Below are 25,162 nucleotides of genomic sequence, written 5' to 3' on the forward strand. Positions count from 1 at the left end.
CTCCATGGATACGGCCAGACTGTGGCGTTGAGATAACATCTGAAGGGTGGTCTCCATGGATACGGCCAGACTGTGGCGTTGAGATAACATCTGAAGGGTGGTCTCCATGGATACGGCCAGACTGTGGCGTTGAGATAACATCTGAAGGGTGGTCTCCATGGATACGGCCAGACTGTGGCGTTGAGATAACATCTGAAGGGTGGTCTCCATGGATACGGCCAGACTGTGGCGTTGAGATAACATCTGAAGGGTGGTCTCCATGGATACGGCCAGACTGTGGCGTTGAGATAACATCTGAAGGGTGGTCTCCATGGAGTCCATGGCACCATCTGACCCTCTCTCCTCCATAAAGTAGTGTCCATTGTCCGTTAACCAGGAGTCACAAGTTTTTATTGGTCGTTTGTACAGAATACATATGGTATAAACCATTCAACGAGATGCTTACTAGCACGTTCCTTCTTGACAACGCAACAACAATAAGAAATAATGAAATATAAGAATACAAACATAAAGTTTTAGAAGTCATCACCAACACACAATGGTATTACTGGGCACCACCTAGCCTTCAGAAAGACATGTATATTACATGGCCTGAGCCCGGGCTGCACAGGTCGGTCCGCTGCAAGACTTTCAAAGACCCAGTGCACGACTTTTGTAAGAAAAAAAAAACTCATTTTTATTGAATTATTTATTTCAAAATCGTATTTATTTTTAGGTGTTGCTGCAGCACCCTCAGCAGCCCTAATTCCTACATCTGTGACTATATGAGGTGATGTGAGTAAATATCCTAAACACTTGAATTACACATGGCTTAGCTCTGACCGTGTGCCTGGAGAATTCCTACCTCAGATCCCTATCCAGGTGTGTGTGTGTGTAGGCTATTTCATGCCCAGGGCATTGATGTCGATCAACAACAGGTCAGTGAAGGTCTAGCCTATCTTTAAGGCAGGTCAGTCATGCTGCAACTCCTCTCCTATTCCATCCTCATCTCCCTCATCCTATCATTCATTCCAGCGGTCATGGTATTTCAAGAACATTTCTAAATTACATAGCAAAACACCTGAAGAAGAGGCAGTTTATTTCAATGCAGAATGCAGTAACATTGTCAGTTCTAGGTATATAACGCTACAGGTGAGGGGGGTGTTACCTGTTTCTGACGAGGCAGCCAATCACCGATAGGCTGAGACCACGGTAGATGGACCAATCGGCGATAGGCTTGCCTTCTTTCAACCCAAATACTTTACACTGAAAGAATTCCAACAAAGTTGACTCATTTCTATTTAGCAAAGCAAGGGTAAATATAGTCTTTATTTTATAACGAGGATTTATTATTCCTTTCATGTACTGACTTATTGGATAGGAGATCCTTGATTAGCTGCTCTGTATTGGCACAAAGCACACAGAGGTGCAGCGGCGTCTAGTGAAGCCTAACTGCCAGGTAGAAAGGAAGGGGCTGTCTGTGAGAAACAAGTAGGGTAGGAAAAAGTCGACTTACCTGTAACCCAGGTTCTGGCATCCCTCACCAACTCTGCCTCACTCTAGTAGGACCTGCTCCGACTTGAAAGTCCAGTTTCACAAGGAAGAATCGTGGAGGAAGAAAAATATGTCACAGGAGACGGACAAGTAAGTGATCGTAGCTGGGGAAAGGATCTTTGATGACTTTAACATGACATATGAGACTTTTTGCGCTGTAATTTGGGACTAAATAAATTAACTTCTGTTTTTATTATGACATTAATATTTTAGTAAAAAATATGTAACAATTTTGGTTTAGATTATTTGGGATTCATTTCCTCTAAACTGTTGGAAGTAATGTTAAGGCTATGTTAGAGGCAAACCGAGGTTGGCGGCGAACAGACTTGTCAAATTCCCAGTTTCCGTCAGATGTAATAAGCTACAATTTATGTGAATAAAAACTTGAGGTTTTTTCGTTTTTAGTACTATTTGGTTTAGGCCTATTTAATACTTTGAGTGGCTTTTAGGGCTAGAATAACCTGTAAATGTTAAACAACTGGTGCATAACAATGTATTTACCATGTTATGAATAAAATATATTGGTTTATTTATCACGTTTATCTTCTGTTTTGGTGCTGTATTTCCAGTACGCCTACCTGTGGGCTAAGATATGTCGCCATCTTTATGTTACAGTTTTGTTCTGACTATGTCACACTGCGTGTCTGTCTTCTTGATGGAATGTTGACACTATTGACATTTGATTATTGTCTACTTTGTATTTCTTCATTTTTGTTTTTCAGTGAGATAATAATTTTTAAAGGCTATAGAATTAATTTCAATAACTTTTTTTTAAATTACTTTTTCTCTTCAGATAATCACCCTGATTCAAAAAATGAGAATAAAATAGTTAGTATCCAATGTGATGGAATTATTATCATGACTAGTATCTCACATGTTTCACGAATTCAACCATTTGACTTTAAAGCAGATCATGAAATGTGGACAGAGGCAGATGTACACTAATTCTATTGGTTGTACACTGAATATGCAAATACATTGTTATCATATCAACCACAGTAATGTCTGTTTTCCAGCCCTGTTTAGAGCATACAGAAATAGTTAAAATGCCCACACCAGATCTCCACGAAAAACAACAGGTGTAGACTCCAACCATAACCAATATTTTGACATATAGGGCTACAAATGTTTTGTGAAGTCTTCAGGTGTAAAGTTTAACAGCAGACATCAGCTGTATGCACTTCCCTATGAGTAATACTATTTAAAGACCCAGCACAACCAAAAACCATATTCCTTTTATAGGATATTTTCAATAGAGAGAAAGTATGAGAGTGGAGTACAGAAGGGTATGGGGGGCTTCTAGGATCTATAATAGCCTCAACATGGGGTCAGAGTGTGATAGGCTCTGGAGACATGGGGATGGGAAAGAAGGGTATGGGGGGCTTCTAGGATCTATAATAGCCTCAACATGGGGATGGGAAAGAAGGGTATGGGGGGCACTGTTGGGCGGAAGTATCTTTCAGATGTATCTTTTGATTTGACAGACATTTAAAATTGAGTTTTCCTAAACTTAGGCAAATAAACAATGTTGTTCTGAGCAGCAGTCTAGTAGTTAGTCAGTCCTAGAGCTATTGTCTGTACTGAAGCTCTTTTTTTTAACATTTTTATATTTCACCTTTATTTAACCAGGTAGGCTAGTTGAGAACAAGTCCTTTATTTAACCAGGTAGGCTAGTTGAGAACAAGTTCTCATTTATAACTGCGACCTGTTCAAGATAAAGCAAAGCAGTGCGACACAAACAACAGCACAGAGTTACACATGGAATAAACAAGCGTACAGTCAATAACACAATAGATAAAAAGAAAATCTATATACAGTGTGTGCAAATGGCGTGAGGAGGTAAGGCAATAAATAGGCCAATGTAGCGAAGTAATTACAGTTTAGCAGATTAACACTGGAGTGATAAATGAGCAGATGATGATGTTTAAGTAGTGACACTGGTGTGCAAAAGAGCAGAAAAGTAAATAAAAACAACATGGGGATGAGGTAGGTAGATTGGGTGGGCTATTTACAGATGGGCTATGTACAGCTGCAGCGATCGGTTAGCAGCCCAGATAGCTGATGTTTAAAGTTAGTGAGGGAAATATAAGTCTCCAGCTTCAGCGATTTTTGCAATTCGTTCCAGTCATTGGCAGCAGAGAACAGGAAGGAAAGGCGGCCAAAGGAGGTGTTGGCTTTGGGGATGATCAGTGAGATATACCTGCTGGAGCGCGTGCAACGGGTGGGTGTTGTTATCGTGACCAGTGAGCTGAGATAAGGCGGAGCTTTACCTAGCATCGACTTATAGATGACCTGGAGCCAGTGGGTCTGGCGAACAATATGTCGCGAGGGCCAGCCGACTAGAGCATACAGGTCGCAGTGGTAGGTGGTATAAGGCGCTTTGGTAACAAAATGGATGGCACTGTGATAGACTGCATCCAGTTTGCTGAGTAGAGTGTTGGAAGCTATTTTGTAAATGACATCGCCTAAGTCGAGGATCGGTAGGATAGTCAGTTTTACGAGGGTATGTTTGGCGGCATGAGTGAAGGAGGCTCTGTTGCGAAATAGAAAGCCGATTCTAGATTTGATTTTGGATTGGAGATGTTTAATATGAGTCTGGAAGGAGAGTTTACAGTCTACCCAGACACCGAGGTATTTGTAGTTGTCCACGTATTCTAGGTCAGAACCGTCCAGAGTAGTGATGCTAGTCGGGTGGGCAGGTGCAGGCAGCGAACGGTTGAAAAGCATGCATTTGGATTTGCTAGCGTTTAAGAGCAGTTGGAGGCCACGGAAGGAGAGTTGTATGGCATTGAAGCTCTAATCTGCTGATTAGAGCTATTGTCTGTCCTGTAGCTCTCTAATCTGCTGATTAGAGATATTGTGTCACGGCAGTCAAAAGGATCGGACCAAAATGCAGCGTGTTCGTAGTTCAACATATTTTATTTATAGTGAAACTAAATGCAATACACTAAATACTTGAATACACAAAAAAAATAAAAACGTGACGCAGAGAGGAAAACACACTACTCAAAAGATAATCACCCACAAAAACAGGTGGGACAAACATCAACATAAATATGACCTCCAATTAGAGATAAAGAGGATCAGCTGCCTCCAATTGGAGATCAACCCAAACAAGCCCAACATAGAAATAGACAAACTAGAACTTAAACATAGAAATAGACAACATAGAAAAAACACCCCCTGTCACGCCCTGATCACTCTACTATAGAAAATGACCTCTTACAAGGGTCAGGATGTGACATATTGTCTGTCCTGAAACTGTCAAACCTGCTGAATAGTGCTTTTGTCTGTCCTGAAGCTCTCTAACCTGCTGATTAAATGAGAGATATTGTCTGTCCTGAAGCTTTTTAACCTGCTGATTAAATTAGAGATATTGTCTGTCCTGAAAATATCTTACCTGCTGATTAGAGCTGTTGTCTGTCAAAAACTCTCTAAACTGCTGATTAGAGCATTTGCCTCCCCTGAAGCTCTCTAGCCTGCTGATTAGAGCTCTTGTCTGTCCTGAAGCTCTCTAACCTTCTGGTTTGTATTTGTATTGATTATGGATCCTCATTAGTTCCTGCCAAGGCAGCAGCTACTCTTCCTGGGGTTTATTATGGATCCCCATTAGTTCCTGCCAAGGCAGCAGCTACTCTTCCTGGGGTTTATTATGGATCCCCATTAGTTCCTGCCAAGGCAGCAGCTACTCTTCCTGGGGTTTATTATGGATCCCCATTAGTTCCTGACAAGGCAGCAGCTACTCTTCCTGGGGTTTATTATGGATCCCCATTAGTTCCTGCCAAGGCAGCAGCTACTCTTCCTGGGGTTTATTATGGCTCCTCATTAGTTCCTGCCAAGGCAGCAGCTACTCTTCCTGGGGTTTATTATGGCTCCTCATTAGTTCCTGCCAAGGCAGCAGCTACTCTTCCTGGGGTTTATTATGGCTCCTCATTAGTTCCTGCCAAGGCAGCAGCTACTCTTCCTGGGGTTTATTATGGATCCCCATTAGTTCCTGCCAAGGCAGCAGCTACTCTTCCTGGGGTTTATTATGGATCCCCATTAGTTCCTGCCAAGGCAGCAGCTACTCTTCCTGGGATTTATTATGGATCCCCATTAGTTCCTGCCAAGGCAGCAGCTATTCTTCCTGGGGTTTATTATGGATCTCCATTAGTTCCTGCCAAGGCAGCAGCTACTCTTCCTGGGGTTTATTATGGATCCCCATTAGTTCCTGCCAAAGCAGCAGTTACTCTTCCTGGGGTTTATTATGGACCCCCATTAGTTCCTGCCAAGGCAGCAGCTTCTCTTCCTGTGGTACAGCAATATTAAGGCAGTTTATACAATTTTAGAAACATTACAATACATTCACACACTGTGTGTCCTCATGCCCCTATTCCACCACTACCACATATATACTGTACAAAATCAATGTGTATGTGTGTGTACAGTGCATATGCTACCGTGTGTATATGTGTGTGCTTGTGTCTGTGCCAATGTTTGTGTTGCTTCACAGTCCCCGCTGTTCCATAAGGTGTTTTTTTAATCTGTTTTTAAATCTAATTCTACTGCTTGCGTCAGTTACCTGATGTGGAATAGAGTTCCATGTAGTCATGGCTCTATGTAGTACTGTGTGCCTCACATAGTCTGTTCTGGACTTGGGGACTGTGAAGAGACCCAAGTGGGGTATGCATGGGTGTCCGAGCTGTGTGCCAGTAGTTTAGACAGACAGCTCGGTGCATTTAACATGTCAATACCTCTCATAAATACAAGTAGTGATGAAGTCAATCTCTCCTCCACTTTCAGCCAGGAGAGATTGACATGCATATTATTAATATTAGCTCTCTATGGACATCTAAGGACCAGCCGTGCTGCCCTGTTCTGAGACAAATGCAATTTTCCTAAGTCCTTTTTTGTGGCACCTGACCACACGACTGAACAGTAGTCCAGGTGTGACAAAACTAGGGCCGGTAGGACCTGCCTTGTTGATAGTGTTGTTAAGAAGGTAGAAACTAGGGCCTGTAGGACCTGTCTTGTTGATAGTGCTGTTAAGAAGGTAGAAACTAGGGCCTGTAGGACCTGCCTTGTTGATAGTGTTGTTAAGAAGGTAGAAACTAGGGCCTGTAGGACCTGCCTTGTTGATAGTGTTGTTAAGAAGGTAGAAACTAGGGCCTGTAGGACCTGCCTTGTTGATAGTGTTGTTAAGAAGGTAGAAACTAGGGCCTGTAGGACCTGCCTTGTTGATAGTGCTGTTAAGAAGGTAGAAACTAGGGCCTGTAGGACCTGCCTTATTGATAGTGTTGTTAAGAAGGTAGAAACTAGGGCCTGTAGGACCTGCCTTGTTGATAGTGTTGTTAAGAAGGTAGAAACTAGGGCTTGTAGGACCTGCCTTGTTGATAGTGTTGTTAAAAAGGTAGAAACTAGGGCCTGTAGGACCTGCCTTGTTGATAGTGCTGTTAAGAAGGTAGAAACTAGGGCCTGCAGGACCTGCCTTGTTGATAGTGCTGTTAAGAAGGTAGAAACTAGGCCTGTAGGACCTGCCTTGTTGATAGTGCTGTTAACAACACTATCGTTCCAGTCATTGGCAGCAGAGAACTGGAATGAAAGGCAACCAAAGGATATGTTGAAAAATTAGGTATTATAAAGTAAGAATTGGCTTTGGGGGAGACCAGTGAAATATACCTGCTGGAGCGCGTGCTACGTGTTGTTGGTGTTATGATGACCAGTGAGCTGAGATAAGGCGGGGCTTTAGCGAGCAAAGACTTGTAGATGACCTGGAGCCTGTGGTTTTGGCAACGAATATGTAGCGAGGGCCAGCCAATGAGAGCATACAGGTCGCAGTGGTGGGTAGTATATATGGGGCTTTAGTGACAAAACAGATGGCACTGTGATAGACTGCATCCAATTTGCTGAGTAGAGTGTTGGAGGCTATTTTGTAAAAGACATGGCCGAAGTCGAGGATCGGTAGGATAGTCAGTTTTACGAGGGTATGTTTGGCAGCATGAGTGAATGAGGCTTTGTTGCGATATAGGAAGCCGATTCTAGATTTAATTTTGGATTGGAGATGCTTAATGTGAGTCTGGAAGGAGAGTTTACAGTCTAACCAGACACCTAGGTATTTATAGTTGTCCACATAATCTAAGTCAGAACCGTCCAGAGTAGTGTTGCTAGTCGGGCGGGCAGGTGCGGGCAGCGATCGGTTGAATAGCATGCATTTAGTTTTACTAGCATTTAAGAGCAGTTGGAGGCCACAGAAGGAGAGTTGTGTGGCGTTGAAGCTCATTTGGAGGTTTGTTAACACAGTGTCCAAAGAAGGGCCAGACGTTTACAGAATGGTGTCGTCTGCGTAGAGGTGGATCAGAGACTCACCAGCAGCAAGAGCGACATCATTGATATATACAGAGAAAAGAGTCGGCCCAAGGATTGAACCCTGTGGCACCCCCATAGAGACTGCCAGAGGTCCGGACAACAGGCCCTCCGATTTGACACACTGAACTCTATCTGAGAAGTAGTTGGTAAACCAGGCGAAGCAGTCATTTGAGAAACCAAGGCTATTGAGTCTGCCGATAAGAATGCGATGATTAACAGAGTCGAAAACCTTGGCCAGGTCGATGAAGACGGCTGCACAGTACTGTCTTTTATCGATGCGGTTATGATATCATTTAGTACCTTGAGCGTGGCTGAGGTGCACCCATGACCAGTTCAGAAACCAAATAGCGTAGCGGAGAAGGTACGGTGGGATTCGAAATGGTCGGTAATCTGTTTGTTAACTTGGCTTTCGAAAACCTTAGAAAGACAGGGTAGGATAGATATAGGTCTGTAGCAGTTTGGGTCTAGAGTGTCACCCCCTTTTGAAGAGAGGAATGACCGCGGCAGCTTTCCAGTCTTTGGGAATCTCAGATGATACGAAAAAGAGGTTGAACATGCTTGTAATAGGGGTTGCAACAATTTCGGCAGATAATTTTAGAAAGAGAGGGTCCAGATTGTCTAGCCCGGCTGATTTGTAGGGGTCCAGATTTTGCAGCTCTTTCAGAACATCAGCTATCTGGATTTGGGAATGGGAATTAGTGCTACAGGATGCAAATTTCTGTTTGAAAAAGCTAGCCTTTGCTTTCCTAACTGACTGTGTATATTGGTCCCTGACTTCCTTGAAAGTTGCATATCGCGGGGGCTATTCGATGCTAATGCAGTATGCCACAGGATGTTTTTGTGCTGGTCAAGGGCAGTCAAGTCAGGAGTGAACCAGGGGCTATATCTGTTCTTAGTTCTACATTCTTTAAATGGGGCATGCTTATTTAAGATGGTGAGGAAAGCATTTTTAAAGAACAACCAGGCATCCTCTACTGATGGGATGAGGTCAATATCCTTCCAGGATACCCGGGCCAGGTCAATTAGAAAGGCCTGCTCGCTGAAGTGTTTTAGGGAGCGTTTGACAGTTATGAGGGGTGGTCGTTTGACCGCGGACCCATTACGGACGCAGGCAGTGAGGCAGTGATCGCTGAGATCCTGGTTGAAGACAGCAGAGGTGTATTTAGAGGGCAGGTTGGTCAGGATGATATCTATGAGGGTGTCCATGTTTACGGATTTAGGGTTGTGCCTGGTAGGTTCCATGATAATTTGTGTGAGATTGAGGACATCAAGCTTAGATTGTAGGACGGCCGGGGTGTTAAGCATGTCCCAGTTTAGGTCACCTAACAGTACAAACTCTGAAGATAAATGTGGGGGCAATTAATTCACATATGGTGTCCAGGGCACAGCTGGTGGCTGAGAGGGGGTCTATAACAAGTGACATTAGTGAGAGACTTATTTCTGGAAAGGTGGAGTTTTAAAAGTAGAAGCTCAAACTGTTTGGGCACAGACCTGGATAGTAAGACATAACTCTGCAGGCTATCTCTGCAGTAGATTGCAACTCTGATTCCTTTTGACAGTTCTATCTTGATGGAAAATGTTTTAGTTGGGGATGGAAATTTCTGAATTTTTGGTGGCCTTCCAAAGCCAAGATTCAGACAAGGCTAGGACATCAGGGTTGGCAGAGTGTGCTAAAGCAGTGAATAAAACAAACTTAGGGAGGAGGCTTCTGATGTTTACTTGCATGAAACCAAGGCTTTGACAGTTACAGAAGTCAACAAATGAGAGCGCCTGGGGAATAGGTGTAGTACTGGGGGCTGCAGGGCCTGGGTTAACCTCTACATCACCAGAGGAACAGAGGAGGAGTAGGATAAGGGTACGGCTAAAGGCTATAAGAACTGGTCATCTAGTACGTTGGGAACAGAGAGTAAAAGGAGCAGATTTCTGGGCGTGGTAGAATAGATTCAGGGCATAATGTACAGACAAGGGTATGGTAGGATGTGAGTACAGTGGAGGTAAACCTAGGCATTGACTGACGATGAGAGAGGCATCTCTGGAGGCAACAAGTTTAGCCAGGTGAGGTCTCCGCATGCGTAGGGGGTGGGACAAAGGAGCTATCTAAGGCATGTTGAGCAGGACTGAAGGCTCTACAGTGAAGTAAAACAATATGAACTAACAGAAACAGCAGTAGACAAGGCATATTGGCATTAGAGAGAGGCATAAAGCAATCACAGGTGTTGGTCGGGAGAGCTAAGACAACAACGGATAAATGGTGATGAATGGGCAGAGAGGGTCAGTGAGGTACACACAGGACCTGAGTTCGAGGCTGGGGCCGACAGATAAACAAAATGAGCTACAGTGTTATTGAACAGTCCAGCAGGCATCAGCCTTGTAGCCGAGTGATAATAGGGTCCAATGAGCAGTAATAGGTGAGTCAGGGAGCCTTTCGGTAGTTGCTACTACGCTAGGCGAGTGGGAGACATGGTGTTCAGAAAGCTAGCGGGCCGGGGATAGCAGATGGGTCTTCGGCGACATCGCAACGGAAAAGCCTGTTGAAACTACATCGGACGATTACGTCGGCAGACCAGTCGTGATGGATCCGTGTCAACAACAAAGGGTCCAGGCCAATTGGCAAAAGAGGCATAGCCCAATAATTAGCTGGTATACTCCGTCGGCTGGCTGGGAGATGGGCCTAGCTCGAGGCTAGCTCAAGGCTAATGGGTGCTTGCTTCAGGACAGAGGCATTAGCCAACAATAGCCACTCGGTTGCAGCTAGCTAGCTGCGATGATCCGGTGAAATAGTCCAGAGATTGCAGCAGGAATCCGGTGATGTGGTAGAGAAAAGCAGTCCGATATGCTCTGGGTTGATATCGAGCTGTGCAGACTGGCAGGTAATTGTCCAAGCTAAAGCTGGCTGGTGTCCGAGCTAAAGGTGAAGACCGCTAGCCGTGGCTAACAAAGACTAGTAGCTAGTTAGCTGGCTAGCTCCTGATGGAAGTTCCAGTTGTAAGGAATAAAAATAGCAGATCCGTACCACATTTGCTGAGGCGGGTTGCAGGAAAGTATATTTAGTTTGTAGATGGAAAGTGAGATTAAAATATATACGAGTAAAGAAAACTTCTCCCTGTCTTAGCTTTACTTTAAAACTACTGTTGTGTCAATATGATTTGATCATGACAGTTTACAATCCAGGGTTACTCCAAGCAGTTTAGTCACCTCAACTTCAACATTATTTATTACAATATTTAGTTGAGGTTTAGGGTTTAGTGAATGATTTGTCCCAAATACAATGCTTTTAGTTTTAGAAATATTTAGGACTAACTTATTCCTTGCCACCCACTCTGAAACTAACTGCAACTCTTTGTTAAGTGTTTCAGTCGCTGTAGTAGCTGACATGTGTAGTGTCATCTGCATACACAGACACTCTGGCTTTTGCGGAATGACTTTTGCTTCCCTCCAGGCCTGAGGGCACACACTTTCTAGTAGGCTTAAATTGAAGATGTGGCAAATAGGTGTGGCAATATCGTCCACTATTATCCTCAGTTATTTTCCATTTAAGTTGTCAGACCCCGGTGGCTTGTCATTGTTGATAGACAACAATAATTTTTTCACCTCTTCCACACTAACTTTACGTAATTTAAAATTACAATAATTGTCTGTCATAATTTGGTCAGTAGTACTTGGATGTGTAGTTTCAGCATTGGTTGCTGGCATGTCATGCCGAAGTTTGCTAATCTTGCCAATGAAAAAAACATTGAAGTAGTTGGAAATATCAGTGGGTTTTGTGATGAATGTCTGTTTCATTGAATGATAGAGCTGAGTTTGCCTTTTTTCCCAGAATTTCATTTAAGGTGCTCCAAAGCTTTTTACTACGATTCTTTATTCCATTTATCGTAGTTTCTTCTTCTTTTTATTCAGTTTAGTCACATGATTTCTCAATTTGCAATAAGTTTGCCAATCAGTTGTGCAGCCAGACTTATTTGCCATTCCTTTTGCCCCATCCCTCTCAACCATACGGTTTTTCAATTCCTCATCAATCCACTGGGATTTAACAGTTTTTACAATCATTTTCTTAGTGGGTGCATGTTTATTAGCAACTGGAATAAACCATTTCATAAATGTGTCAAGTGCAGTGTCTTTTTGCTCCTTTTTAAAAAAAAAATGTTTTTTGTCATTTAGCAGACGCTCTTATCCAGAGCAACTTACAGTAGTGAATACATTTCATACATTTTTTTCGTACTGGTCCCCTGTGGGAATCAAACACACAACCTTGGCGTTGCAAACACCATGCTCTACCAACTGAGCCACACGGGACCACACTGATTACACACCACGGACCAACAGATATTCTTTACAATTAACAACATAGGAATCACTACAAAACTTCTTGTATGACCTCATATACACTATATTTAGTGTTGCACATTTTGGGGAATATTCAGAGGTGGAAACTTTCCTTGGGAATATATGGGAATTAACGCGAATATATGCAAATTAATATTAATACCATTTAAACGTAGATGTTTTTTGCTTTGGATATACACTGCTCAAAAAAATAAAGGGAACACTTAAACAACACAATGTAACTCCAAGTCAATCACACTTCTGTGAAATCAAACTGTCCAATTAGGAAGCAACACTGATTGACAATAATTTTCACATGCTGTTGTGCAAATGGAATAGACAACAGGTGGAAATTATAGGCAATTAGCAAGACACCCCCAATAAAGGAGTGGTTCTGCAGGTGGGGACCACAGACCACTTCTCAGTTACTATGCTTTCTGGTCATGTTTTGGTCACTTTTGAATGCTGGCGGTGCTTTCACTCTAGTGGTAGCATGAGAAAGAGTCTACAACCCACACAAGTGGCTCAGGTAGTGCAGCTCATCCAGGATGGCACATCAATGCGAGCTGTGGCAAGAAGGTTTGCTGTGTCTGTCAGCGTAGTGTCCAGAGCATGGAGGCACTACCAGGAGACAGGCCAGTACATCAGGAGACATGGAGGAGGCCGTAGGAGGGCAACAACCCAGCAGCAGGACCGCTACCTCCGCCTTTGTGCAAGGAGGAACAGGAGAAGCACTGCCAGAGCCCTGCAAAATGACCTCCAGCAGGCCACAAATGTGCATGTGTCTGCTCAAACGGTCAGAAACAGACTCCATGAGGGTGGTATGAGGGCCCGACGTCCACAGGTGGGGGTTGTGCTTACAGCCCAACACCGTGCAGGACGTTTGGCATTTGCCAGAGAACACCAAGATTGGCAAATTCGCCACTGGCGCCCTGTGCTCTTCACAGATGAAAGCAGGTTCACACTGAGCATATGTGACAGACGTGACAGAGCGTGGAGACGCCGTGGAGAACGTTCTGCTGCCTGCAACATCCTCCAGCATGACCGGTTTGGCGGTGGGTCAGTCATGGTGTGGGGTGGCATTTCTTTGGGGGGCCGCACAGCCCTCCATGTGCTCGCCAGAGGTAGCCTGACTGCCATTAGGTACCGAGATGAGATCCTCAGACCCCTTGTGAGACCATATGCTGGTGCTGTTTAACCTGGGTTCCTCCTAATGCAAGACAATGCTAGACCCTCATGTAGCTGGAGTGTGTCAGCAGTTCCTGCAAGAGGAAGGCATTGATGCTATGGACTGACCCTCCCGTTCCCCAGACCTGAATCCAATTGAGCACATCTGGGACATCATGTCTCGCTCCATCCACCAATGCCACGCTGCACCACAGACTGTCCAGGAGTTGGCGGATGCTTTAGTCCAGGTCTTGGAGGAGATCCCTCAGGAGACCATCCGCCACCTCATCAGGAGCATGCCCAGGCGTTGTAGGGAGGTCATACAGGCACGTGGAGGCCACACACACTACTGAGCCTCATTTTGACTTGTTTTAAGGACATTACATCAAAGTTGGATCAGCCTGTAGTGTGGTTTTCCACTTTAATTTTGAGTGTGACTCCAAATCCAGACCTCCATGGGTTGATAAATTGGATTTCCATTGATTATTTTTGTGTGATTTTGTTGTCAGCACATTCAACTATGTAAAGAAAAATCTAGCATGTGTTGTTTAAGTGTTCCCTTTATTTTTTTGAGCAGTATATTTACCATATCATATGGAGACAGAAACATAAACCTTTTACTGTCAAGAGGTGAGTGTAGCCGGTGCATCGAAGTCAGTTGCAGGAGAGCAGAGATGAGTGGACAAAGCCCTTTACTAAGGCAATCATTTGCACAGAACGCAACTGCGTCACAAAACAAATGCCCAACAAACCAGGGAGGCAGCACAAAGTACACAAACACAAGTACAAAGTACAGGCTGCCACAAAGCACAGGTAATAAAATAATCCCGACGCAAACCAGCCAGAAGCGTACCAACCTCAACAATAAACAATTACACACACAGACATGGGGGGAACAGAGGGTTAAATACACAACATGTAATGAGGGAATGATGACCAGGTGTGTGGGAAAACAAGACAAAACAAATGGAAAATGAAAGGTGGATCGGCGATGGCTAGAAGAACGGTGACTCCGAACGCCGCCCGAACAAGGAGAGGGACCGACTTCGGTGGAAGTCGTGACATTTACATTATCATAAGTAGACATAATTGCAAATGATTAAATCCTTCCAATAGAAATTTAAAAAACAATTTAGTTACAAATTGAACTTTAATTAAATGAGTTGACTCTTCACATGGGATGATTTCACTGAACAACAAAAGACAGGGAATATTGAATGATCCCCAATGATCCATAACATCTCCCAAAAACGTTTTCAACAGAATGTAAAATGATAGTCTACAAACTAAAGCTTTGGTGGTCTTCCTCTCAGGCTTCCATGTCTTCTCCCTGGACCTCCTCAATGTCCACCTCTTGAACATCAGACTCTGAGGCCTCATCTTCACTGTCACTTTCCAACCTTGTTGAGGATGGCTCGTTGTCAGGCTCAAAAAGCCTCAAATTTGCCCGGATGGCCACCAATTTTTCAACCCTTGTATTGGTCAGCCTGTTGCGTGCTTTGGTGTGTGTGTGTGTTCCCAAACAAGGACCAGTTGCGCTCTGAGACGGCTGATGTTGGTGGGATTTGGAGGATGATGGAGGCAACAGGGGAATGAGCCTCAGATCCACAAAGTCCCTTCCACCAGGTGGCTGATGAGATATGTTGGCACGACTGCCATATTGCATCTCCATCCCAAAGCCCTTGCTTGGAAGTGTACTTCACCAGACTGCCAAGAACCTTGCCCTCATCCAGGTCAAGGTGGTGAGACATGGTAGTGATGACACCATAGGCCTTGTTGATCTCCGCACCAGACAGGGTGCTCTTGCCAGCATACTTGGGGTCCAACATGTACCCTGCGGCGTGTATGGGCTTCAGGCAGAAGTCTTCACGCTTTTTGATGTATTTCAGAACTGTAGTTTCCTCTGCTTAGAGCAACAGTGAAGTGGGTAGGGCAGTACAGATTTCTTCTCTTACATCTGCAAGCAGAGTCTGAACATCAGACAGGATGGCATTGTCGCCCTCAATCCATGCAATGGCTACTGCTATAGGTTTCAGGAGTTTCAGGCTGCTTACCACTCTCTCCCAAAATACATCATCCAGGAGGATCCTCTTGATGGGGCTGTCCATATCGGCAGACTGTGATACGGCCATTTCTTGGAGAGACTCCTTCCCCTCCAGGAGACTGTCAAACATGATGACAACACCACCCCAATGGGTGTTGCTGGGCAGCTTCAATGTGGTGCTCTTATTCTTCTCATTTTGCTTGATGAGGTAGATTGCTGCTATAACTTGATGACCCTTCACATACCTAACCATTTCCTTGGCTCTCTTGTAGAGTGTATCCATTGTTTTCAGTGCCATGATGTCCCTGAGGAGCAGATTCAATGTATGAGCAGCACAGCCAATGGGTGTGATGTGAGGGTAGGACTCCTCCACTTTAGACCAAGCAGCCTTCATGTTCGCAGCATTGTCTGTCACCAGTGCAAATACCTTCTGTGGTCCAAGGCCATTGATTACTGCCTTCAGCTCATCTGCAATGTAGAGACCGGTGTGTCTGTTGTCCCTTGTGTCTGTGCTCTTGTAGAATACCGGTTGAGGGGTGGAGATGATGTAGTTAATTATTCCTTGCCCACGAACATTCGACCACCCATCAGAGATGATTACAATACCGTCTGCTTTCTCTATGATTTGCTTGACCTTCACTTGAACTCTGTTGAACTCTGCATCCAGCAAATGAGTAGATGAAGCATGTCTGGTTGGAGGGGTGTAATGCTGGGCGAAGAACATTCAGAAATCTCTTCCAATACACATTGCCTGTGAGCATCAGAGGTGAACCAGTTGCATACACAGCTCGCGCAAGACATTCATCAGCATTTCTCTGACTACGTTCCTCCATTGAGTCAAAAAAACTTCTGATTCCAGGAGGGACCATGAGCTGTTGGTATCGATAAGGTGTCTGATTCATCATTTTCACCTCGAATAGAAGTAGAGGGACTTTAGTCAGAGGTTGCTTGTTGTGAGCGCTGAGGGAACTTTATGCACTTGGCCAGATGATTCTGCATCTTTGTTGCATTCTTCACATATGATTTGGCCCAGTATTTGCAAATGTACACAGTTTTTCCTTTATATTAGCTGCAGTGAAATGTCTCCACACATCAGATAGTGCCGGTGGCATTTTCCTGTAAAGATGAGATTTTTTGGGGTAAAAAAAACCCAAATACAATTCCATGTACTGATATAGTTAATAGTTAAGGAGTTAAATTAAACAACTCCTTTGTAAGATCAATGTTTTAAAATGAAACATGTATGGAAACAGGTGAATTAACACTCCTCAGTTAGCAGGCAAGCTAAACCCCACATGGTAGCAAAAACTAACTAGCAGAAATTGGTAACAAGTTAGAAATTATTTAAACACACTTTGCTGTAGGCTACTATTTACTAGTAAACAAAAAAATAATGTATGTCATATAAAATATATTCACCCCACCCAGTATTGTAATCAAAACTTACCAGAAAGCATGTAGTCCTTGGCTCAGACAGTGTAGTAGTGTGGGCTCAATTGCATCTCATTAGTGTGCAAGATCTTGAGAATCAGCTGTACATGTGATGGAAGAATGCACTGTGCATGCAGAGGGTTACAATTCCATTGAATTGAGGATAGTTTAACAAAAATATGCCACAATACCGAGAATTGCCTTATGTGTATCCCACAAAAAAGGTTCACTGTTATAAGCTAACTTTTTAGCTAATAACAGTGAAAATTTCCCAAATTCCAGGGCTTAACTTCCATGGAAAATTTCAGGAAAAATTCTGGAAATTTACTGGAAAGATTCCGACCCTTTGCAACCCTAACTATATGAGGCCCAGCCTTTGGAACTTTGGTTTTCCTAGATATTGACACTATATTGTGATCACTGCATCCGATGGATCTGGATACTGCTTTCAAGCAAATTTCTGCAGGATTATTAAATATGTGATCAATACATGTTGATGATTTCCTTCTTGTGCTGTTTATAAATACCCTGGTAGGTTGACTGATAACCTGAACCAGGTTGCAGGCATTGGTTACAGTTTGAAGCTTTTTCTTGAGTGGGCATCTTGATTAAAGCCAGTCAATATTTATATCACCCAGAAAATATACCTCTCTGTTGATATAACATACATTATCAAGCATTTTGTCACGACTTCCACCGAAGTCGGTCCCTCTCCTTGTTCGTTCGGCGGTCGACGTCACCAGCTTTCTAGCCATCGCCGATCCACTTCTCATATTCCATTTGTTCTGTCTTTGTCTTATCACACCTGGCTTCACTCAACCAATTACTTGTTTATTATTTAACACTCTGTTCCCCATGTTGTATTTGTGAGTGATTGTTTATTGTTACGTGAATTTTGTCAGGCGCTGCACTTTTGTTTTAGACCGTGTTATTTGCACTAGTATGTGTTAGTTGCTGTCATATGTTAATCGGTATTAAAGTGCGCCTGTTTATTATACTGCGCTCTCCTGCACTTGACTTCGCCTCCCATATACACGCCTTACACATTTCACACGTTATCCAGATACTGACTGTTAGAACTTGGTGGTCTATAGCAGCTTCCCACCAGAATGGGCTTTAGGTGAGGCAGATGAACCTGTAGCCATATTACTTCAACAGTATTTAACATGAGATCCTCTCTAATATTTACAGGAATGTGGTTCTGAATATAAACAGCAACACCTCCACCACAGGCATTTCTGTATTTTCTGTAGATGTTATAACCATGTATTTCTACCACTTTATCATCAAAGGTGTTATCTAAGTGAGTTTCAGAGATAGTCAGAATATGAATGTCATCTGTTACTTACAAATTATTGATTTCATGAACCTTGATTCTTAAGCTACATATGTAAACGTGGGATATTTTGAGCACTTTTCTTCAGGGATGATTACTTGCTTTCATTGCTTTACTGGGAGGTTTAGCAGCAGTAGATGTGCTCATGTTCTTTATGTTAGTGCAGGGTGAGCTGCTCACAGTGGACTTCCTACTAGGGCACACTGGCTCAGTGCTAACGGTATACATCTGGTTCATAGGCACATGATTACTGCATACAATAGCTGTAGGATCAGTAGAGTCATTCAGGGCAGTAAGAGAGACATAAATTAGATTACACCAGGGGCATCAGTAGACACAATATATGTAATGTACAATTGCTGAAGCATTATGAAAACTCTGCGTCACAATGGTAGGGATTAGCTGAGCTGGGCTTGAGTCATTGATAAGCCATTGTCTCAAAGCAACTTTATAGTGCTGTGAAAGGATCCAGGAACCCAAATGATTTGGGTGGATCCCATTCTTATAATACATGTATTGTTTCCAAATGGTATCGAAATTGTCAACAAAAGTTACACCCATTGAGCTGCAGTAATCACGCAGCCAGTTGTGAAGAGAGAGAATCCTGAGAAAGCGTTCAATACCACGATTCAGAGATGGCAGAGGGCCAGATATGATTGGTCTTTTGTTAGTGTTTAGCAGAGAGTCAATCAACTCTTTAAAATCCCGTTTCAACTTTTTAGAACTGCCCTTCATAATGTCTTTAAAACCCACATGGACTACGATAGAATCGATGTCCATGTCCTGGTGTAATCCATTCAGGACCAGCTTGGTAATGTAATTTACTCGAGCTTCGGGATAGGACATTGTTTTTGCACCAGGAACGGTCACATTTCTTACCATGGAGCTGCCCAGAATTACCGCTGGCGAGAAGTACGAGGAAATCCACCCACTCCCACGCTTCTCAGGATTCAGAGAAGCCTTTATGGATGGGCGAGAGGCAGGATAACTTGAGCCCATTGCTCCCGGCGCCTGTGGCAGGCCTCCGGCAGATGGAGAAGCCCCGCTCGATCCAGAGCAGGGACGGAAGGTTGTCAACATCGACTAAGAATTCGTAGTTGTAGGCACTGCGGCCGCAGACACAGCACCCCCAGCAATGAAGGTGCAGGAAGATCAGGCTCCAGGACGGTGAAACTATCCGTTGTTGGGAGTGTGTATTATTCTCTCCGGGCCCCTCGTTGGGAGTGTAGACTGCTTTGCTGGATGTCGCTGTCTTCGGCTTCCACGGCTCGTCACATGTGACCATCGTTGATTGTCATGCTCCTCTTGCTGTGCTCCTTCGACTCCGCTATCAGGTGGGTGAGCTCCGGGCAAGTAAACAATTGCCGCATTGGAACTCTAAGTGATCCGGTTTGTCCCGAAACAGTGGGTGATAGATTCAGCTCCTACAGCACTGGAACTCTGAGTGATCCGGTTTGTTCTGAAACAGTGGGTGATAGATTCAGCTCCTACAGCACTGGAACTCTGAGTGGTCTGGTTTGTCCTAAAACAGATTGTAGTAAATACAGCTCCTACAGCACTGGAACACAGTGGTCTGGTTTATCCTGAAACAGATCGTAGTAAATACAGCTCCTACAGCACTGGAACCGTTCATTTACCTCTCCAGACAAAGAGGGCTCCATTGCAAAACTCACCTTGTACCAACATCGTTAGCTTGATGGCTAGCAGCCTAGCATCTCTGTCAAGCAAGCTGAAACCTGTCTGTTAAGTGGGATTCCGGGACAAGAAATAGCGGTCCTTGCTGTTAACCTCTATGGGCTAGGTGGGACGCAAGCGTCCCACCCGTGGTGCACTCCATCAACAGCAGGTGCATTTCAAGAGCGGCAAATTTGAATCCAAATAAATGTCAAAATTCAAATTTTTCAAACATACAACTATTTTACACCCTTTGAAAGATAAACATCTCCTTAATCTAACCACGTTTTCCGATTTCAAAAAGGTTTTACGGCGAAAGCATAAATTTAGAGTATGTTAGGACAGTACATTTACAAGAGTTGTGTGTAATGTTGTGCCATTTCACAGACAGGGTCACCAAAACCATAAAATCAGCTAAAATTATGCACTAACCTTTTACAATCTCCAACAGATGACACTCCTAGGACATTATGTTAGACAATGCATGCATTTTTAGTTCTATCAAGTTCATATTTATATCCAAAAACAGCGTTTTACTGTGGCGTTGATGTTCAGGAAATCGTTTCCCTCCAATAACCGGCATTCAAGTCAGCACCACAAATTAAATAATTAAAATGAGAAAACATTGGTAAAATATTATATTGTCATTTAAAGAATTATAGATTTACATCTCTTGAACGCAATCAACTTGCCAGATTTAAAAATAACCTTACTGGGAAATCACACTTTGCAATAATCTGAGCACTGTGCCCAGAAAAATACGCGTTGCGATACAGACTAGCCGCCATGTTGGGGAGATCTAAAATCGAAAATACTATGTAAATAATCCATTACCTTTGATTCTCTTCATCAGATGTCACTTCCAGGTATCACAGGTCCATAACGAATGTAGTTTTGTTCAAAAAAGCTCATCATTTATGTCCAAAAATCTCCGTCTTGTTAGCACATGATCTAAGCCCGCCGGACTTCACTTCATGAACGAGGGGAAAAAATATATTTACGTTCGTTCAAACATGTCAAACGTTGTATAGCATAAATCATTAGGGCCTTTTTTAACCAGAACATGAATAAAATTCAAGGCGGACGAATGCAAAATCTTTTAAAACGTATTGGAACGAGGGTACCCGCATGACCTAGCGCGCCAGGTGTCTAATGGGCCATCATCGTTCCATGGCTCTTGTTCGGTCAGATCTCCCTCCAGAAGACTCAAAACACTTTGTAAAGGCTGGTGACATCTAGTGGAAGCAATAGGAAGTGCCAAAATATTCCTCAGCCCCTGTGTTTTTCAATGGCATAGGTTTAAAGGTAATACAACACATCAGGTATCCACTTCCTGTCAGAATCTGTCTCAGGGTTTTGCCTGCCAAAGGAGTTCTGTTATACTCACAGACACCATTCAAACAGTTTTAGAAACTTTAGGGTGTTTTCTATCCATATATAATAAGTATATGCATATTCTAGTTACTGGGTAGGATTAGTAACCAGATTAAATCGGGTACATTTTTTTATCCAGCCGTGCAAATACTGCCCCCTAGCCCTAACAGGTTAAAAGCTTATAGCTATTGTCTGTCCTGAAGCTCTCTAACCTGTTGATTACAGCTATTGTCTGTCCTGAAGCTCTTTAACCTGCTGATTAGAGCTGTTCTCTGTCCGGAAGCTCTAACCTGCTGATTAGAGCTGTTCTCTGTCCTGAAGCTCTAACCTGCTCCTCTAGAGCTGTTCTCTGTCCGGAAGCTCTAACCTGCTCCTCTAGAGCTGTTCTCTGTCCGGAAGCTCTAACCTGCTCCTCTAGAGCTGTTCTCTGTCCTGAAGCTCTAACCTGCTCCTCTAGAGCTGTTCTCTGTCCTGAAGCTCTAACCTGCTCCTCTAGAGCTGTTCTCTGTCCTGAAGCTCTAACCTGCTCCTCTAGAGCTGTTCTCTGTCCGGAAGCTCTAACCTGCTCCTCTAGAGCTGTTCTCTGTCCGGAAGCTCTAACCTGCTCCTCTAGAGCTGTTCTCTGTCCGGAAGCTCTAACCTGCTCCTCTAGAGCTGTTCTCTGTCCGGAAGCTCTAACCTGCTCCTCTAGAGCTGTTCTCTGTCCTGAAGCTCTAACCTGCTCCTCTAGAGCTGTTCTCTGTCCTGAAGCTCTAACCTGCTCCTCTAGAGCTGTTCTCTGTCCTGAAGCTCTAACCTGCTCCTCTAGAGCTGTTCTCTGTCCTGAAGCTCTAACCTGCTCCTCTAGAGCTGTTCTCTGTCCGGAAGCTCTAACCTGCTCCTCTAGAGCTGTTCTCTGTCCGGAAGCTCTAACCTGCTCCTCTAGAGCTGTTCTCTAGAGCTGTTCTCTGTCCTGAAGCTCTAACCTGCTCCTCTAGAGCTGTTCTCTAGAGCTGTTCTCTGTCCGGAAGCTCTAACCTGCTCCTCTAGAGCTGTTCTCTGTCCTGAAGCTCTAACCTGCTCCTCTAGAGCTGTTCTCTGTCCGGAAGCTCTAACCTGCTCCTCTAGAGCTGTTCTCTAGAGCTGTTCTCTGTCCGGAAGCTCTAACCTGCTCCTCTAGAGCTGTTCTCTGTCCGGAAGCTCTAACCTGCTCCTCTAGAGCTGTTCTCTGTCCGGAAGCTCTAACCTGCTCCTCTAGAGCTGTTCTCTGTCCGGAAGCTCTAACCTGCTCCTCTAGAGCTGTTCTCTGTCCTGAAGCTCTAACCTGCTCCTCTAGAGCTGTTCTCTGTCCTGAAGCTCTAACCTGCTCCTCTAGAGCTGTTCTCTAGAGCTGTTCTCTGTCCGGAAGCTCTAACCTGCTCCTCTAGAGCTGTTCTCTAGAGCTGTTCTCTGTCCGGAAGCTCTAACCTGCTCCTCTAGAGCTGTTCTCTGTCCGGAAGCTCTAACCTGCTCCTCTAGAGCTGTTCTCTAGAGCTGTTCTCTGTCCTGAAGCTCTAACCTGCTCCTCTAGAGCTGTTCTCTGTCCGGAAGCTCTAACCTGCTCCTCTAGAGCTGTTCTCTAGAGCTGTTCTCTGTCCTGAAGCTCTAACCTGCTCCTCTAGAGCTGTTCTCTGTCCGGAAGCTCTAACCTGCTCCTCTAGAGCTGTTCTCTGTCCTGAAGCTCTAACCTGCTCCTCTAGAGCTGTTCTCTGTCCGGAAGCTCTAACCTGCTCCTCTAGACTACCATAAGGACATTCATCATAAACAACCAGAAGAGACCCAGCTGTTGTGATTATAGGCCCCATCTCCTTAGACCCTTTGCTATATAGGGTGTATAAGGGTTAGGGGTTAGGATTGTGGTTGTCTGTATAAGTGTGTATAATACGTGGGTGTGTGCATATGCAGTGTGTGCCAGTGTGTATAATACGTGTGTGTGTGTGTGAGTGTGTATATGCAGGTGTGTGTGTGTGTGTGTGTGTGTGTGTGTGTGTGTGTGTGTGTGTGTGTGTGTGTGTGTGTGTGTGTGTGTGTGTGTGTGTATGCAGTGTGTGCCAGTGTGTATAATACGTGTTTGTGTGTGTGTTTGTGTGTGTGTATATGCAGTGTGTGCCGGTGTGTATAATACGTGTTTGTGTGTGTGTGTGTGTGTGTGTGTTTGTGTGTGTGTATATGCAGTGTGTGCCAGTGTGTATAATACGTGTTTGTGTGTGTGTGTGTGTTTGTGTGTGTGTATATGCAGTGTGTGCCAGTGTGTGTGTGTGTGTGTGTGTGTGTGTGTGTGTGTATATGCAGTGTGTGCCAGTGTGTATAATACGTGTGTTTGTGTAAAGTTGAAGTCGAAAGTTTACATACACCTTAGCCAAATACATTTAAAGTCAGTTTTTCACAATTCCTGACATTTAATCCTAGTAAAAATTCCCTGTCTTAGGTCAGTTAGGATCACCACTTTATTTTAAGAATGTGAAATGTCAGAATAATAGTAGAGAGAATGATTTATTTCAGCTTTTATTTCTTTCATCACATTCCCAGTGGGTCAGATGTCTACATACACTCAATTAGTATTTGGTAGCATTGCCTTTAAATTGTTTAACTTTTCGGGTAGCCTTCCACAAGCTTCCCACAATAAGTTGGGTGAATTTTGGCCCATTCCTCCTGACAGAGCTGGTGTAACTGAGTCAGGTTTGTAGGCCTCCTTGCTTGCACACGCTTTTTCAGTTTTGTCCACAAATTTTCTATAGGATTGAGGTCAGGGCTTTGAGATGGCCACTCCAATACCTTGACTTTGTTGTCCTTTGCCACAACTTCGGAAGTATGCTTGGGGTCATTGTGCATTTGGAAGACCCATTTGCGACCAAGCTTTAACTTCCTGACTGATGTCTTGAGATGTTGCTTCCATATATCCACATAATTTTCTTCCCTCATGATGCCATCGATTATGTGAAGTGGACAAGTTCCTCCTGCAGCAAAGCACCCCCACAACATGATGCTGCCACCCCCGTGCTTCATGGTTGGGATGGTTGGGATGGTGTTCTTTGGCTTGCAAGCCTCCCCCTTTTTCCTCCAAACATAACGATGGTCATTATGGCCAAAGAGTTCTATTTTTGCTTCATCAGACCAGAGGACATTTCTCCAAAAAGTACAATCTTTGTCCCCATGTGCAGTTGCAAACCGTAGTCTGGCTTTTTTATGGCGGTTTTGGAGCAGTGGCTTCTTCCTTGCTGAGCGGCCTTTCAGGTTATGTCGATAGAGGACTCGTTTTACTGTGGATATAGATACTTTGTACCCGTTTCCTCCAGCATCTTCACAAGGTCCTTTGCTGTTCTGGGATTGATTTGCACTTTTCGCACCAAAGTCCATTCATCTCAAGGAGACAGAATGCGTCTCCTTCCTGAGCGGTATGACGGCTGCGTGGTCCCATGGTGTTTATACTTGCGTACTATTGTTTGTACAGATGAACGTGGTATCTTCAGGCGTTTGGAAATTGCTCCCAAGGATGAACCAGACTTGTGGAGGTCTCCAATTTTTTTCTGAGGTCTTGGCTGATTTCTTTAGAACTTCTCATGATGTCAAGCAAAGAGGCACTGAGTTTGAAGTTAGGCCTTGAAATACATCCACCGGTACACCTCCAATTGACTCAAATTATATCAATTAGCCTATCAGAAGCTTCTAAAGCCATGACATCATTTTCTTGAATTTTCCAAGCTGTTTAAAGACACAGTCAACTTAGTGTTACGTTCATCGATGGAAGGATCGGACCAAGGTGCAGTGTGGTAGGCGTACATTTTAATTTGTTAAATGAACACCGAAACAAAACAAATACAAACGAAAACATAACGTTCAGTAGGGCTACACAGCACAGTACCAAAAACAAGATCCCACAAACTAAGGTGGGAAAAAGGCTGCCTAAATATGATCCC

At 43.9% G+C, this 25,162-nt stretch overlaps 1 protein-coding gene across 1 annotated transcript in view; it reads left to right on the top strand.

The window, feature by feature from the left end:
• The first annotated feature begins 1,251 nt into the window (after positions 1 to 1,251).
• Positions 1,252 to 25,162, top strand: part of grhl2b (grainyhead-like transcription factor 2b) — an 86,171-nt gene continuing 62,260 nt past the window's right edge. Inside the window, exon 1 of the mRNA XM_045695148.2 lies at positions 1,252 to 1,623. Coding sequence (XP_045551104.1) covers positions 1,604 to 1,623 — 20 coding nt within the window. The 5' untranslated portion in view covers positions 1,252 to 1,603. The remainder of the gene's footprint in view (positions 1,624 to 25,162) is intronic.

The sequence above is a fragment of the Salmo salar genome, chromosome 14 (assembly GCF_965601325.2).
Source record: "Salmo salar chromosome 14, fSalSal1, whole genome shotgun sequence".
NCBI classification, from domain to species: domain Eukaryota; kingdom Metazoa; phylum Chordata; class Actinopteri; order Salmoniformes; family Salmonidae; genus Salmo; species Salmo salar.